Source organism: Panthera uncia (genome assembly GCF_023721935.1).
Source record: "Panthera uncia isolate 11264 chromosome B3 unlocalized genomic scaffold, Puncia_PCG_1.0 HiC_scaffold_1, whole genome shotgun sequence".
Taxonomy (NCBI): domain Eukaryota; kingdom Metazoa; phylum Chordata; class Mammalia; order Carnivora; family Felidae; genus Panthera; species Panthera uncia.
In genome coordinates, this window is record NW_026057582.1 from 115,845,690 (window position 1) to 115,863,404 (window position 17,715).

The 17,715-nt window shown below is 37.2% G+C and overlaps 1 protein-coding gene across 8 annotated transcripts in view; it reads left to right on the forward strand.

Moving 5' to 3' along the window:
• Positions 1–17,715, forward strand: part of TUBGCP5 (tubulin gamma complex associated protein 5) — a 65,684-nt gene that overhangs the window by 29,024 nt on the left and 18,945 nt on the right. For 4 of the 8 annotated variants that reach the window (XM_049613920.1, XM_049613923.1, XM_049613926.1 and 1 more), the window contains 5 exons: positions 12,911–13,018; positions 14,907–15,024; positions 15,793–15,882; positions 16,652–16,745; positions 17,236–17,482. In XM_049613920.1, coding sequence (XP_049469877.1) covers positions 12,911–13,018; positions 14,907–15,024; positions 15,793–15,882; positions 16,652–16,745; positions 17,236–17,482 — 657 coding nt within the window. The remainder of the gene's footprint in view (positions 1–12,910; positions 13,019–14,906; positions 15,025–15,792; positions 15,883–16,651; positions 16,746–17,235; positions 17,483–17,715) is intronic. The other 4 variants (XM_049613921.1, XM_049613922.1, XM_049613924.1 and 1 more) reach the window with 4 other exon arrangements.

The following is a 17,715-nucleotide window of genomic DNA, read 5'->3' on the forward strand; positions in this document are numbered from 1 at the left end:
GCACTACACGGACTGGCAGGAGGGAGCTGGGGCAGAGGGGTGGCCCACTGGCCAAGCAGACACCCCGAGTCTGGCTTGCAAAAGCGGAGGGGCCGGACGGAGTGTGTTCAGACAGCGAGCGGGACTTAACATCTGAAAGGTTATAAGTTAACAGCTCTGCTCAGAGAGCGGGAAGGCTGGAGGACAACGGGAGGGAGAGTTGCTGAGCCCCGGGAGGACAGAGCTCAGTTTGGTGGGGAACAAAGGCGCTCGCCAGCGCCATCTGCCTCATCCATCCCCCAGCCAAAATCCCAAAGGGAACCAGTTCCTTCCAGGGAACTTGCTTGCACCGCACAAACACCCAACGCTGTGCTTCTGCGGACCCACACCTCCGGCGGCAGGCCTGACTCCCTCCCGCTTCCGCAGGGCCCCTCCCAAAGCGGATCACCGAAGGAGACGCGAGCTAAGCCTGCCCCTCCCGCCCCTGTACACCTTGCCTATCTACCCCAGCTGATACGCCAGATCCCCAGCACGACAAGCCTGGCAGGGTGCAAGTAGCCCAGACGGGCCACGCCACCCCACAGTGAATCCCGCCCCTAGGAGAGGAAAAGAGAAGGCACACACCAGTCTGACTTTGGCCCCAGCGGTGGGCTGGGGGCAGACATCAGGTCTGACTGCGGCCTCACCCACCAACGTGAGTTATGCAGGACAGCACAGGGGAAGTGCCCTGTAGTTCCGCACCACTCCAGGAACTATCCAAAATGACCAAACGGAAGAATTCTCCTCAAAAGAATCTCCAAGAAATAACAACAGCTAACGAACTGATCAAAAAGGATTTAAACAATATAGCAGAAAGTGAACTTAGAATAATAGTCATAAAATTAATCTCTGGGCTTGAAAACAGTATAGAATATAGCAGAGAATCTATTGCTACAGAGATCAGGGGACTAAGGAATAGTCAGGAGGAGCTAAAAAATGTGATAAACGAGCTGCAAAATAAAATGGAAATGACCACGGCTCGGATTGAAGAGGCAGAGGAGAGAATAGGTGAACTAGAAGATAAAATTATGGAAAAAGAAGAAGCTGAGAAAAAGAGAAAAAAATCCAGGAGTATGAGGGGAAATTTAGAGAACTAAGTGATGCACTAAAGAGAAATAATGTACGCATAATTGATATTCCAGAGGAGGAAGAGAGAGGGAAAAGTGCTGAAGGTGTACTTGAAGAAATAATAGCTGAGAACTTCCCTTTTCTGGGGAAGGAAAAAGGCATTGAAATCCAAGAGGCACAGAGAACTCCCTTCAGACGTAACTTGAATCGATCTTCTGCATGACGTATCATAGTGAAACTGGCAAAATACAAGGATAAAGAGAAAATTCTGAAAGCAGCGAGGGATAAACGTGCTCTAACATATAAAGGGAGACCTGTAAGACTCCTGACTGATCTCTCTTCTGAAACTTGGCAGGCCAGAAAGGAATGGCAGGAGATCTTCAATGTGATGAACAAGAAAAATATGCAGCTGAGAATCCTTTATCCAGCAAGTCTGTCATTTAAAATAGAAGGAGAGATAAAGGTCTTCCCAAACAAACAAAAACTGAAGGAATTTGTCACCACTAGAACAGCCCTACAAGAGATCCTAAAGGGGATCTTGTGAGACATCGCTACAAGCATAAAACATACAGACATCACAATGACTCTAAACCCATATCTTTCTATAATAACACCGAATGTAAATGGACTAAATGCGTCAACCAAAAGACATAGGGTATCAGAATGGATAAAAAAAACCAAGACCCATCTATTTGCTCTCTACAAGAGACTCATTTTAGACCTGAGGACACCTTCAGATTGAGAGTGCGGGGATGGAGAGCTATTTATCATGCTACTGGAAGTCAAAAGAAAGCTGGAGTTGCCATACTTATATCAGACAAACTAGACTTTAAATTAAAGGCTGTAACAAGAGATGAAGAAGGGCATTATATAATAATTACAGGGTCTATCCATCAGGAAGAGCTAACAATTATAAATGTCTATGCGCTGAACACGGGAGCCCCCAAATATGTAAAACAATTACTCATAAACATAAGCTACCTTATTGATAAGAATGTGGTAATTGCAGGGGACTTTAATACTCCAATTAGAACAAAGGATAGCTCATCTAGACACAGGATCAATAAAGGGCGCTGAATGATACATTGGATCAGATGGACTTGACAGATGTATTTAGAACTCTGCATCCCAAGGCAACAGAAGATACTTTCTTCTCGAGTGCACATGGAACATTCTCCAAGATAGATCACATACTGGGTCACAAAACAGCCCTTCATATGTATACAAGAATTGAAATCATACCATGCATACTTTCAGACCACAATGCTATGAAGCTGGAAATCAACCACAGGAAAAAGTCTGGAAAACCTCCAAAAGCATGGAGGTTAAAGAACACCCTACTAAAGAATGAGTGGGTCAACCAGGCAATTAGAGAAGAAATTTAAAAATATATGGAAACAAACGAAAATGAAAATACAACAATCCAAACGCTTTGGGATGCAGCGAAGGCAGTCCTGAGAGGAAAATACATTGCAATCCAGGCCTATCTCAAGAAACAAGAAAAATCCCAAATACAAAATCTAACAGCACACCTAAAGGAAACAGAAGCAGAACAGCAAAGACACCCCAAACCCAGCAGAAGAAGAGAAATAATAAAGATCAGAGCAGAAATAAACAATATAGAATCTAAACAAAACTGTAGAGCAGATCAATGAAACCATGAGTTGTTTTTTTGAAAAAATAAGCAAAATAGATAAACCTCTAGCCAGGCTTCTCAAAAAGAAAAGGGAGATGACCCAAATAGATAAAATCATGAATGAAAATGGAATTATTACAAACAATCCCTCAGAGATACAAGCAATTATCAGGGAATACTATGAGAAATTATATGCCAACAAACTGGACAACCTGGAAGAAATGGACAAATTCCTAACCACCCACACGCTTCCAAAACTTAATCAGGAGGAAATAGAAAACTTTTGAACAGACCCATAACTAGTGAAGAAATTGAATCAGTTATCAAAAATCTCCCAACAGATAAGAGTCCAGGACCAGATGGCTTCCCAGGGGAGTTCTACCAGATGTTTAAAGCAGAAATAATACCTATCTTTCTCAAGCTATTCCGAAAAATAGAAAGGGAAGGAAAACTTCCAGACTCATTCTATGAAGCCAGAGTTACTTTGATTCCTAAACCAGACAGAGACCCAGTAAAAAAAGAGAACTACAGGCCAATATCCCTGATGAATATGGATGCAAAAATCTCAATAAGATACTACCAAGTCGAATTCAAAGCATATAAAAAGAATTATTCACCATGATCAAGTGGGATTCATTCCTGGGATGCAGGGCTGGTTCAGCATTCGCAAATCAATCAACGTGATACATCACGTTAATAAAAAGAAAAGATAAGAACCCTATGATCCTGTCATTTGATGCAGAAAAGGCCTTTGACAAAATTCAGCATCCTTGCTTAATAAAAACCCTCGAGAAATTCGGGATAGAAGGAACATACTTAAAGATCATAAAAGCCATTTATGAAAAGCCCACAGCTAACATCATCCTCAATGAGGAAAAACTGAGAGCTTTTTCCCTGAGATCAGGAACATGACAGAGATGTCCAGTCACACCGCTGTTGTTTAACATAGTGTTGGAAGTTCTAGCATCAGCAATCAGACAACAAAAGGAAATCAAAGGCATCAAAATTGGCAAAGATGAAGTCAAGCTTTCACTTTTTGCAGATGACATGATATTATACATGGAAAATCCGACAGACTCCACCAAAAGTCTGCTAGAACTGCTACATGAATTCAGCAAAGTTGCAGGATACAAAATCAATGTACAGAAATCAGTTGCATTCTTATACACTAATAATGAAGCAACAGAAAGACAAAGAAACATCCCATTCACAATTGCAGCAAGAAGCATAAAATACCTAGGAATATATCTAACCAAAGATGTAAAAGATCTGTATGCTGAAAACTATAGAAAGCTTATGAAGGAAATTGAAGAAGATATAAAGAAGTGGAAAAACGTTCTGTGCTCATGGGTTAGAAGAATAAATATTGTTAAAATGTCAATACTACCCAAAGCTACCTACACATTCAATGCAATCCCAATCAAAATTGCACCAGCATTCTTCTCGAAGCTAGAACAAGCAATCCTAAAATTCATATGGAACCACAAAAGGCCCCGAATAGCCAAAGTAATTTTGAAGAAGAAGACCAAAGCAGGAGGCATCACAATCCCAGACTTTAGCCTCTACTACAAAGCTGTCATCATCAAGACAGCATGGTATTGGCACAAAAACAGACACATAGACCAATGGAATAGAACAGAAACCCCAGAACTAGACCCACAAACGAATGGCCAACTAATCTTTGACAAAGCAGGAAAGAACATCCAGTGGAAAAAAGACAGTCTCTTTAACAAATGGTGCTGGGAGAACTGGACAGCAACATGCAAAAGAATGAAACTAGACCACTTTCTCACACCATTCACAGAAATAAACTCAAAATGTATAAAGGACCTGAATGTGAGACAGGAAACCATCAAAACCCTAGAGGAGAAAGCAGGAAAAGACCTCTCTGACCTCAACCACAGCAATTTCTTATTGACACATCTTCAAAGGCAAGGTAATTAAAAGCAAAAATGAACTACTGGGACCTTATGAAGATAAAAAGCTTCTGCACAGCAAAGGAAACAACCAACAAAACTAAAAGGCAACCAACGGAATGGGAAAAGATATTTGCAAATGACATATCGGACAAAGGGCTAGTATCCAGAATCTAGAAAGAGCTCACCAAAATCCACACCCGAAAAACAAATAACCCAGTGAAGAAATGGGCAGAAAACATGAATAGACACTTCTCTAAAGAAGACATCCGGATGGCCAACAGGCACATGAAAAGATGCTCAACGTCGCTCCTCATCAGGGAAATACAAATCAAAACCACACTCAGATATCACCTCACACCAGTCAGAGTGGTCAAAAGGAACAAATCAGGAGACTATAGATGCTGGCGAGGATGTGGAGAAACGGGAACCCTCTTGCACTGTTGGTGGGAATGCAAATTGGTACAGCCACTCTGGAAAACAGTGTGGAGGTTCCTCCAAAAATTAAAAATAGATCTACCCTATGACCCAGCAATAACACTGCTAGGAATTTACCCAAGGGATACAGGAGTACTGATGCATAGGGGCGCTTGTACCCCAATGTTTATAGTAGCACTCTCAACAATAGCCAAATTATGGAAAGAGCCTAAATGTCCATCAACCGATGAATGGGTAAAGAAATTGTGGTTTATATACACAATGGAGTACTACGTGGCAATGAGAAAGAATGAAATATGGCCCTTTGTAGCAACGTGGATGGAACTGGAGAGTGTGATGCTAAGTGAAATAAGCCATACAGAGAAAGACAGATACCATATGTTTTCACTCTTATGTGGATCCTGAGAAACCTAACAGAAACCCATGGGTGAGGGGAAGGGGAAAAAAAAAAAGAGGTTAGAGTGGGAGAGAGCCAAAGCATGAGAGACTCTTAAACACTGAGAATAAACTGAGGGTTGATGGGGAGTAGGAGGGAGGGGAGGGTGGGTGATGGGTATTGAGGAGGGCACCTTTTGGGATGAGCACTGGGTGTTGTATGGAAACCAATTTGACAATAAATTTCATATATTGAAAAATAAATAAATAAAAGGTGATTTAGAGAACAAAAAAAAAACAAAAAGGCAACTGATGGAATGGGAGAAGATATTTGCAAATGACATATCAGATAAAGGGTTAGTATCCAAAATCTACAAAGAACTTGTCAAACAATGCCCAAAAAACAAATAATCCAGTGAAGAAATGGGAAAAGACATGAATAGACGCTTCTCCAAAGAAGACATCCAGGTGACCAACAGACCCATGAAAAAATGCTCAACATCACTCATCATCAGGGAAATACAAATCAAAACCACAATGAGATACCACCTTACACCTGTCAGAATGGCTAACATTAACAACTCAGGCAACAACAGATGTTGGCAAGGATGCAGAGAAGGAGGATCTCTTTTGCATTGTTGGTGGAAATGCGAGCTGGTTCAGCCACTCTGGAAAACAGTATAGAGGTTCCTCAAAAAACTAAAAATAAAACTACCCTACAACCCAGCAATTGCACTACTAGGCATTTATCCAAGGGATACAGGTGTGCTGTTTCGAAGGGACACATACACCCCCATGTTTATAGCAGCACTATCAACAATAGCCAAAATATGGAAAGAGCCCAAATGTCCATTGATGGATGAATGGATAAAGAAGTGGTATATATATACAATGGAATATTATTCAGCAATCAAAAAGAATGAAATCTTGCCATTTGCAACTACATGGATGGAACTGGAGGGTATTTTGCTCAGTGAAATTAGAGAAAGACAAAACTCATGTGACTTCATTCATATGAGGACTTTAAGAGACAAAACAGATGAACATAGGGAAGCAAAACAAAAATAATATAAAAACAGGGAGGGGGACAAAACAAAACAGACTCATAAATGTGGAGAACAAACAGGGTTGCTGGAGGGGTTGTGGGAGGGGGGATGGGCTAAATGGGTAGGGGCATTAAGGAATCTACTGAAATCATTGCTTCAATATATAGTAACTAGTTTGGATGTAAATTTTAAAAAATAAAAAATAAAGTTAAAAAAAAAAATACTGATTATAGGCACCTCACTCGGGTAGTCTGATTTTTAGTAGGTTAGCATTTCAGGTGATTCTGCAGTGGGTCATAGATCTCACTTTGGAAAACATTGAGATAAATATTTATGAATTGGAATCCTACTTGAGATCCCAGAACTGTTATATCATTTAAATGATTTTAAATATTTTTGAAAGAGGTGTGGTTATCCGAAGGGCATTTTGATATGTTAATAGCATTTAATGACCATACATTAAATATTTGACTCATTGAAATTTTGTTATTTGTGGGAGTATCTGTTAAAAGTCACTGGTTTTGGGTAATATTTATTTTTTTTGCAACAAAATTCAGTTTCACAGAAAGCCAACAAAATACAAAATGATATATTAAAGAATGGGTTTGGATAGATAATTTTTTGCCTTATAGGAGCTGATGAAAATCATTAACAAAAGTTTCTGAACATGTATATCAACATAAGCAAATATATGTAAACAAAAATGTAGTTTGAGTTGCAAGATTTTGGAAACAGGCAAACCACAATTGTGGATTGCCTTGTTCTTCATTCAGTCTTTTTTTTCTTTCTTTTGATTTTTTTTTTTTTTAGTTGAAGTATAATGACACAATTTTGTATTACTTTCAGGTGTACAGCATAGTGACTTGAGATTTTATATGTTATAAAATGCTCACCACCCTTAAATGTAGCTATTATCTGTCACCATACAAAGTTATTACAATATTATTGACTGTATTCCCTATGCTGTACTCTTCATCCCAGTAACTTATTTTATGACTGAAAGTTTTTACCTCTAAATCTCCTTCACTAGTTCCACCCATCCCCCCCATCCCTCTTCCCTCTGGCAAACACTAGTTCTCTGTGTTTACAAGTCTTTTTCTATTTGTTTTGTTTTGTTTTGTTTTGTAGATTCCACATATAAGTGAAGTCATATTTATCTTTCTCTCACTTATTTTAATACCCTCTTGGTCAATCCATGTTGTCATGAATAGCAAGATTTCATTATTTTTTGTTGCAGAATAGTAGTTCAACCTCTATATACACCACATTTTTTTTTAATCCATTCATCTATTGATGGATTTAGGTTGGCTATTGTAAATAATGCTGTAATAAACATACAAGTCCATATATTGTCTCAAATTAGTGTTTTCATTTTCTTTGGGTAAGTACCCAGAATTGTAATTCCTGGGTCAGTGGTATTTTTATTTTAATTTTTTGAAGAAATTCCGTACCATTTTCTACAGTGGTCACACCAATTTATTTTCCCACCAGGAATGCACAAGGGTTCCCTTTATTCCACATCCTTCTCAAAACTTCTTATTGTTACTTCTTGTCTTTTTGACTAGCCATCCTAGATAATGTAAGATTATATCTCATTGTGGTTTTGATTTACATTTCCTTGATAGTAATGCTGAGCATCTTCTCATGTGTGTCTCTTTGCCGTCTGTACATCATCTTTGGAGAACTATTCAGGACCTCTGCCCATTTTTTAATCAGAGTATTGGGGAGTTTTGGTGTTGGGTTGTATAAGCTGTTTATATATTTTGGATGTTAACCATTTGTTGGATATATCATTTGCACAGATCTTCTCCATTCAGTAGATTGCCTTTTCATTTTGTTGATCGTTTCCTTTGCTGCGCAAAACCTTTTTATTTTGATGTAGTCCCAATAATTTATTTTTGCTTTTATTTTCTTTGCCTTGGGAGACATATGTAGAGAAATATTGCTAATATTGATATCCAAGAGATTACTGTCTGTGTTTTTGTTGTTTTTGTTTTTAGTTTTGTAGTTTCAGGTCTTCCATTAGATCTTTAATCCATTTTGAGTTTATCTTTGTATATGGCATAACATAGTCATCTAGTGTCATTATTTTGCATGTAGCTGTCCAGGTTTTTCAATACCATTCTTAGAAGAGACTCTCCTTTCCCCATTGTATATTCTTGCCTCCTTTGTCATAGACTAATTGAGCATATAAACATGGATTTATTTCTGGTGTCTCATTTCTATTCCATTGATCTATGTGTCTGTTTTTGTGTCCATACCATACTGTTTTGATTACTGTAACTTTGTAGTATAGTTTGAAAACTGGGATTGTGATACCTCCAGCTTTGTTCTTTCTCAAGGTTATTCTGGCTATGGGGCGAATTTTGTGGTTCTGTACAAATTTTAGGATTGTTTGTTCTGGTTCTGTGAAAAATGCTCTTGGTATTTTGAAAGAGATAGCATTGAATTTATAGACTGCTTTGGATGGCATTATGGACATTTTAACAGTATTCTTCCAATCCGTGACAAGGGTATATGTTTACATTTATTTGTGTTGTCTTCAATTTCTTTCATCAGTGTCTTATAGTTTTCAGAGTACAGGTCTTTCAGCTCTTTGGTTAGTTTTATTCCTAAGTATTTTATTATTTTTGGTGTGATTATAAATGGGATTTTTTTTCTTAATTTCTTTTTCTGCTACTTTGTTGTTAGTATATAGAAACACAATAGTTTTCCTTATATTTAAAAAAAATTTTTTTTAATGTTTATTTATTTTTGCGGCAGAGAGAGAGAGGGATACACAGGATTGGAAGCAGGATCCGGGCTCTGAGCTGTCAGCACAGAGCCCAACGCAGGGCTCAAACCCACAAACCATGAGATCGTGACCTGAGCCGAAGCTGGATGCTTATCCAAGTGAGCCACCCAGGCGCCCCAACAGTCTTCCTTATATTAATTTCTGTATCCTATAATGTAACTGAATTCATTTATTAGTTCTAATAGGCTTTTTTGGTAGAGCCTTTAGGGTTTTCAATACATAGTATCATATCATCTGCAAATAGTGACAGTTTTCTTTCTTACCCAATTTGGATACTTTTTAGTTCTTTCTTTTATCTGTTTGCTGTGGCTAGGACTTCCAGTATTATGTTGAATAAAAGTGGTGAGAGACTTGTTTCTATTCTGATCTTAGAGGAGAGTTTTCAGCTTTTCACCATTGAGTATGATGTTAGCTGTGGGTTTTTTATATGTGGCCTTTATTATGTTGAGTTATATTTCCTCCACATCCACTTTGCCGAGAGTTTTTGTCATGAACGCATGTTGAATTTTGTCAAATGCTTTTTCTGCTTCTACTGAGGTGATATTTTATCCTTCATTTTGTTAATGTGGTTGTATCGTGTTGATTGATTGGCAAATATTGATCCATCCTTACATTTCTGGGGAAAATTGTAGTTGATCATCATGGTTGGTGATACTCTTAATGTATGTTGAAATCAGTTTGCTAATATTTGTTGATGATTTTTGCATCTGTGTTCATCAAGGATATTGGCCTATAAAATTTTTTGTGATGTCTTTATCTGGTTTTGGTATCAGAGTAATGCTGGCCTAATGAAATGAATTTGGATTTTTTTTTTCTATTTTGAAATAGTTTGAGAAGAATAGTTATTAACTCTTTTTTTAATAACTTGGTGAAATTCACCTAGGAAGTCATCTGGTCCTAGATCTCTGTTTATTGGGAGTTTTTTGATTGCTGATTCAATTTTGTTACTAGTAATTAGTCTGTTTGGATTTTCTATTTCTTCCTTATTCAAGGTTAGAAAATTGTATGTTTCTAGAAATTTATCCATTTCTTCTAGGTTGTCCAATTGGTGGCATATAATTTTTCATAGTAGTCTCTTACAAAATTCTTTTTGTTTCTATGCTATTGGTTGTAACTTCTCTTTCATTTCTGATTTTGTTATTTGAATCCTTTTGATGAGTCTGTCTAAAGGTTTATCAATTCTTTTTTATCTTTTCAAAAACCAGCTCTTAATTTCATTGATCTTTTCTACTTTTCTATCTCTATTTCATTTATTTCTGTTCTATTTTGTCTGAGTTACTTTCTTCTACTAACTTTGGGTTTTGTTTGTTCTTGTTTTTCTAGTTCCTTTAGGTATAAGATAGGATGGCTTATTTGAGAATTTTCTTGATTCTTTTTAAAAAAAAATTTTTTTTTAACGTTTATTTTTATTTTTGAGACAGAGAGAGAGCATGAACGGGGGAGGGTCACAGAGAGAGGGAGACACAGAATCTGAAACAGGCTCCAGGCTCCGAGCTGTCAGCACAGAGCCCAACGCGGGGCTCGAACTCACGGACCGCGAGATCGTGACCTGAGCCAAAGTCGGCCGCTTAACCGACTGAGCTACCCAGGCGCCCCAATTTTCTTGATTCTTAAGAAAAGCCTGTATCACTATAAACTTCCCTCATAGAACTGCTTTTATGACTCCCAAAGATTTTCAACTTTATGTTACCGTTTTCCTTTGTCTGCATATATTTTTTAATTTTCTCCTTGTTTTCTTCATTGACCCATTGGTTGTTTAATATCATTTTGTTTAGTTTGCACGTGTTTTGGGTTTTTTTCCCAGTTTTCTTAATTAATTTCTAATTTCATACCATTGTGCTCAGAAAAGATACTTGATGTGATTTCCATCTTAAATCTATTGAGACTTGTTTTATGGCCTAACATGTGATCTGTCCTGGAGAGTGTTCCATGTGCCCTCAAAAAGTACATATATTCTGCTGATTTGGGAAGAAATATTCTGCATCTATTAAATTCATCTGATCTGTTGTGTGGTTCAAAGCCACTGAAGTCTGTTTTTTCTGATGTAAGTATTGCTGCACCAGGTTTTGGGGGGTATGGGGGAGTGGGGAACTGATATTTGCATGGAATATCTTTTTTCATTCTCTCACTTTTCAGTAGGCTGTATGTGTCTTGGGTCTGAAGTGAATCTCTTGTAGGCAGCATATAGATGGACTTACCTTTTTTATCCATTCAGTCATTCTATGTCTTTTCATTGGAGCATTGAGTTCATTTACATTTGAAGTAATTATTGATAGGTATGTAAGTATTGTCTTTTGGTAATTGTTTTCTGTTTTTGTGGTTCTTTCCTGTTCTTCTCTTGCTCTCTTCCATAATGATTGATGACTTTTTTTAGTGCTCTGCTTGTATTCTTTTCTATTTTTTGTGTATCTTCTATATTTTTTTGGTTTTTGGTTGCTATGAGGTTCATATATAACATCCCAGATATATAACACATTTGAAAGGCACATTTTCACTCTACCTCCCCACATTAAACTTTCATACTAGGTTTATAAGTGATTGATCTACCAACTTTATTATGTGTTTACCAGTAAAATTTTTCCCTTTCATAATTTTCTTCTACTCATAGCCTTTTCTTTTCTGCTTAAAGAAATCCCAATTAAAAAAATAAAATTAAAAAAAAAAAGAAATCCCTTTAACATTTCTTATAGGCCAGTTTAGTGATGATGAACTCCTTTAGCCTTTTTTTTTTTTTTTTTTAATATCTCTCCATAAATTCTGAATAACAGTCTTGCTGGGTAGAGTATTCTTGGTTGTAGGTTTTTTTCTTTCAGCACTATGTATATATCATTGCCACTCCCTTCTTACCTACAAAGTTTCTGCTGAAAAGTTAGCTGATAGCCTTATGGAGGTTCTCTTGTACAAAACTAGTTGCTTTTTCTCTTTCTTCTTTTAAGTCTCTCTCTTTATCTTTAATTTTTGACATTCTATGTGTTATGTGTCTTGATGTGAACCTCCTTGGTTCATCTTTTTTCAGGCTTTTGTACTTGGAACTGGATATCCAACATCCTTGAACCTGGATGTCCATTTCCTTCCCCAGGTTAAAGAAGTTTTCAGCTATCATATTTTCAGATAATTTTTTTGCCCCTTTCGCTCTCTCTTTTCCTTCTTGGATCACTATAATGTAAATGTTAGTATGCTTATTGCTGTCTCAGAGGTATAACCTAACCTTGTTGTTGCTTTTAATTCTTTTTTTCTTTCTGCTGTTCCATTATTTTGCTTTCCGTTATTCTATCTTCTAGATAGCTACTGCTATCTAGCTGCTTCTAGATAGCTTCTAGACATCCTCTAATCTGCTGTTAATTCCTTCTAGTGTTTATTTTATTTCAGTCATTGTATTCTTAAGCTCTGATTGGTTCTTTTTATATTTTCCATCCCTTTGTTGAAGTTCTAAGTTCATCCACTCTTTTCTGAAGTCAGTGAGGATCTCTATGATTATTACTTTCAACTCTTTATCAGCTAGATTACATTTCTCTGTTTCACTTAGTTCAAAAGTTGTTTTGTCTTATTATTTCATTTGGAGTATATTCCCTGGCCTTCTCATTTTGTTTCACTTTCTGTGTTTGTTTCTATGAATTAGGTGGAACACCTACGTCTTCCAGTCTTGAAGGTGTGGCCATGTATAGGAACATCCCCTGCATAGACTGTATGTCTGGAAACGTAGGCTGGCTGGCTGGAGATATAGCAGGTGCGGGCTGAAGATCTGGGGGCAGTCTGTGTCAGGGGTACCCTGATGGACCAGTTGAACAGCCACACATCTGGCTGCTCCATGCAGGGGGCCCTGTCATAACAGCTGGCGCTGGAACAAGCACAGGCCAGGGTGTCCCCAGGGTACTCCACATCAGGGCTATTTTGGCAAGAGGGCTGAAGCTATAGTCATTGCAGGCTAGGGGTGTCCCATTACCTTCTACACTGGGGTAGCTTTGTTGGGAGGGCTAGAGCTGGGATGTTTGGAGGCAGTGGTGCCATCTTAGGTATGTAACTGCAACTGGTGTTGGCTAGGGACCCAGGGCTCACCAAGGTAGCAGGCCACCTAGAGTGCTCAGACCCTGCTTCCCTCTATACTATCAAGGTTGAGGAGAAACATAAACAGTGGTGTTCACCAGCACCTCTGGCAACTCAGAGAGTTCTAGCTATTCCTTCACTGTTTGGTGGACACTCTAGGGTGGTAAATGGGTTTCCTTCAATTCTAGTCTAGTTTCCCTTTAATCCGCAGCTTTTTCCTGTGTCCTAGGGTGGGCAAATCTTCTGGTCCCTCAGTACTGTCCCTCACCACTGCATTTCACAGCATTGGGGGTCATGTTCCTATCATTACCATGTTTCTGTCTCTCCTACCCCTCTCTATGTGGTACCTCTGTCTTTTATACAGAAACTGTTCAGTCAGCCCTCAGTTCTTTGGGCAAAATTGCTCCATATGTAGGTATAGATTTGGTATGTTGATGGGTGGAGGGGAATTCAGAGTCTTCCTACACCACCATCTTGGACCTCCCTCCCCATTAGGTTTTTTCTTTTTTTAACGTAAGCTCTACACCAAACATGGGGCTTGAACTCTTGACTTCAAGATCAAGAGTCGCATGCTCCACTGAGCCATCTAGGCCCCCCTCCCATTTGGGTTTTTACGTAGATGACCATTATCATCTGCACTTTGTGACACATTAATGGTGTCTGTTTTGGCCAGGCCTCTAGTCTGCAGAGGAAGCATCAGCAGTGAGAGCAGGTTTCCTGGAGTGGGTCTCAGTCTAAGAGGGATGCACCTGAAATTCCTTCATTAAGTGTGATTTTGTGTTAGTGAATCATCCTTGAATTCCTGAACTCCCATGATGGTTCTGTTATTTTTTACTACTATTTTTTTTTTTTAAATAAGCTCTACACCCAACATGGTGCTCAAACTAAAGACCCTGAGATGAAGAGTTGCATGCCCCACCAACTGAGCCAACCCCTGGGTTAGCTATTTTCTAATTTAGAATTTTTCATTTTTATTCTTTGATGAACTTTTTTTGTCTTTATCTGGTTTTAGAAGCAAGGTTATATTAGCTTATAACCCAAATAACATATCTAATTCTTTTTTTTTAAGTTTTATTTATTTATTCTGAGAGAGAGAGAACGAGTGGAGGGGCGGATAGACAGGGAGAAAGACAGTCCCAAGCAGGCTCCACCATGGCAGCACTGAGCAGGGGTTCGAACTCATGAACCATGAGAGATCATGACCTGAGCCGAAACCAAGAGTTGGATGCTTAACCGACTGAGCCACCCAGGTGCCCCAGATATCTAATTCTTTAAAGCTTAGCACCAGCCCTCAGGGTTTGAAGGTTCTTGAGAGCATCTTTGGTTACCATTTCAATTTCTTTCGTGACTATTGAACTATTATTCATGGGGTTATTTAAAATTGAGTACGTTTTTATTTTATAGCCAGTGATACTTAATTAAATTTTGTATATATGTTCCTGTATGTATATTCTAAAGAGCCTTTTTCAGTTGAATGTTTGAACAAGGCCATAAGTCCAAAATTGTGAAATAGTTGATCAGGTGTTTCTTTGTTAATGCTCATATCTTAAACCTACTAAATATCCTTCCAGTAGATGAGCCAAATGGCCGAAGCTGGCTGGAGCAGCATGTTGTTCATCAGTACTGGACAGCCAGATCCTCAAGGTTTCCTCATAGTTTACATTTGCACTCCAATTTAGCCTCTGTCTGGTAAGAAGCTAAGTTTTTCATTTAATGTGTTAATAGAATAAACTTTGATATTTTAATATTTGCTTTAAATTTGTGGTTTAAATCAAGTACTTCCCTAAAATTTAAACTTGTTTTTTTTAAACAATTCTAATTGAACATAGTTTTAAATTATTTAATTATTTTTAAAATGAGATTAATTATTTAATTATAATCTGTCTTTTGACTTATTTTTGAAGTGAGTGGATTGGTTTAAATTAGGCCATTTATTTGATTTCTGTTTTAATGCACTTATTACAAAATCACAATTACTATTTGCCCAAACAATACACAGTTTTAAGCATTTGACTCAGTCAGATGTAATATAATATATATATATATATTATTATATATATATAATATAATAATTGGAATTATTCTCAAAGTACTTCTGTTAGAGTATTACAGTTGACATGTAGAAATGAGTATGGGAGGGCATTTAAAGCATATTATGTTTATTTGCCTTATTAATTACTTGTTAAATTACCACTAAAGGCATATATATTTTTTTAATGTTTATTTATTTTGAGGGAGAGAAAGAGAGCACACAAGGGGGGGTGGGGGGAGTGTCAGAAAGAGGGAGAGATCCCTGCTTGGGATTCCAAGCAGGCTCCACACTGTCAGCACAGATGTCAAGAGTCAGACAACCAGCTGAGCCACTCAGTCTCCCCTAAATGCATATATTCCTTAAAGCATGTAATTTTACTTCATGAGAAACCTTTTCATTGACATTTGTCGTTTACTGTCTAATAGGGACCAACACTTGTATAGCAGTGACCCATTATATGTTCCTGATGACAGAGTTTTTGTTACTGAGACACAGGTTATTCGGGAAACCTTATGGTAAGATCTATTAACCTAAGTATTCATGTAGAAGATTTTATTAGTGAGAAGCCAGAATTTTAGTTTATAAGGAAAAGTATTCACAGTTTCTTTACATGCTTTCTAAAAATAGGCCCTTGGGTTTAACCTAAAACTGTTTCTAGTGCTCCCCTACAGGTAGCCTGGGGTCCTCAGTAAACCCATATTTCAGAATTGATTGTGGAGATTATGAGAATTTGGTATGTTTGCTTCTTTCCCATTTTAAATAATTTAGTATATGATTTAATTATATTAAACCATTACTTTTTTAATATATGAGTTCAAAGAAAGTTTCCTGGTTTGCTAACTGCTCTTAATAGGCAAGAGTTTATCAATGAGAGCCTGTGTCCTATACCTGGAAACCAGAAATCTAAGAATTTAGATTGTGTTCACACAAAAATGAAAATGAGAAATGCAACATGTAGTGCTGGTATTACTGAGATTTCTAGGTTATGGTCCTCTCTACCAAAAAGTATATTGACTTTCTTAAAAATGGGAAATCTGTTTGGGCCATCACAAAGAGGAGGAAATGCTTTAACAACACTATTTCAACTTCTCTGTAAGATAATATTGAAATACCTTGAGTCTTAAGTTAATCAGATAAAAAGATTGATGTCTCTTATTTTCTAATTATCTGACCTGTTTGCCCCCAACACCCAATTTTGAATCTTTTGTTAAAACTTCTTAGGCATTACTGTAATGAACATTTTTATAGATTTAAAGTACATTCATCTTTTTTATTTCATTTCAGGTTACTTTCAGGGGTAAAAAAGCTCTTTATATATCAGTTGATAGATGGGAAGGTAACTGTGAGAAACAGTATTATAGTAACTCATTTGACACATGTAAGTTATTTGTAATTTTTCTAATTAAAATTAAATAAAAGGATTTATGTAAACCTTGGTTATATAACTTTAGAACATTTTGCAATATTAAAATTAGTTATCAAATCTACTTAACGTCCCAAAGACCAAATTAAGTTATGCATCTTTACAATGCTAGAGAATTCTTTAATAGTGTGTGTTATATTCACATTTAGTTTCAATTTACGTGTTCTGCTTTTTGTCAGTTCTATATTGGAAAGCTGTATACTATAAATTTTTTGCTTGTAGCATATTTATTTACCTGATAGGTGTTTTTAAAAAGTATAAGCCACAATTCTGTATTCTGTAGAAATTAATGCTTGTATTCCTTTGAGTATAAAACTAAATATTCATTTTGTTCTCTACTAAGCATAGTGTTTAAAACAGTCACAAAATAAATATTTTAGTGAAAGAATATGAATTTGAATGTTTATAGAAGACTCCACATGTTTGCGGTTTGCTTCTATTGTAGAGCTGTTTACGATCAGTGCTAGAACAAATAGCAGCATATGGCCAAGTTGTGTTTCGACTCCAGGAATTCATCGATGAAGTCATGGGGCACAGCTCCGAAAGCATGTTACCTGGAAATGGTTCTCTTCCCAAGAAGTTGACTGAAGCTCCCTTTAGGACATACCAGGCTTTCATGTGGGCCCTGTACAAATACTTTATTAGTTTCAAAAAGGAACTTACAGACATTGAGAAGTACATCATCAATAATGGTATTTAAATGTCCTTCCCTTCTACTCATAAGACATAAGTCATATTTTGAATGCCATCTAGGTTATTAACTGATAAAAGGTTTGAAAATTCTATTGCAAGTAAGTAATAATCATGATAATTTTTAAATCGTTTTAAATTTGTATTTTAAGCCATTCCATTCCCTAAAAATCCAAATACTATAGAAAGTTTACAGTGAAATTATTCTTTCTGTGCTATTTCTCCAGTCAAGTAC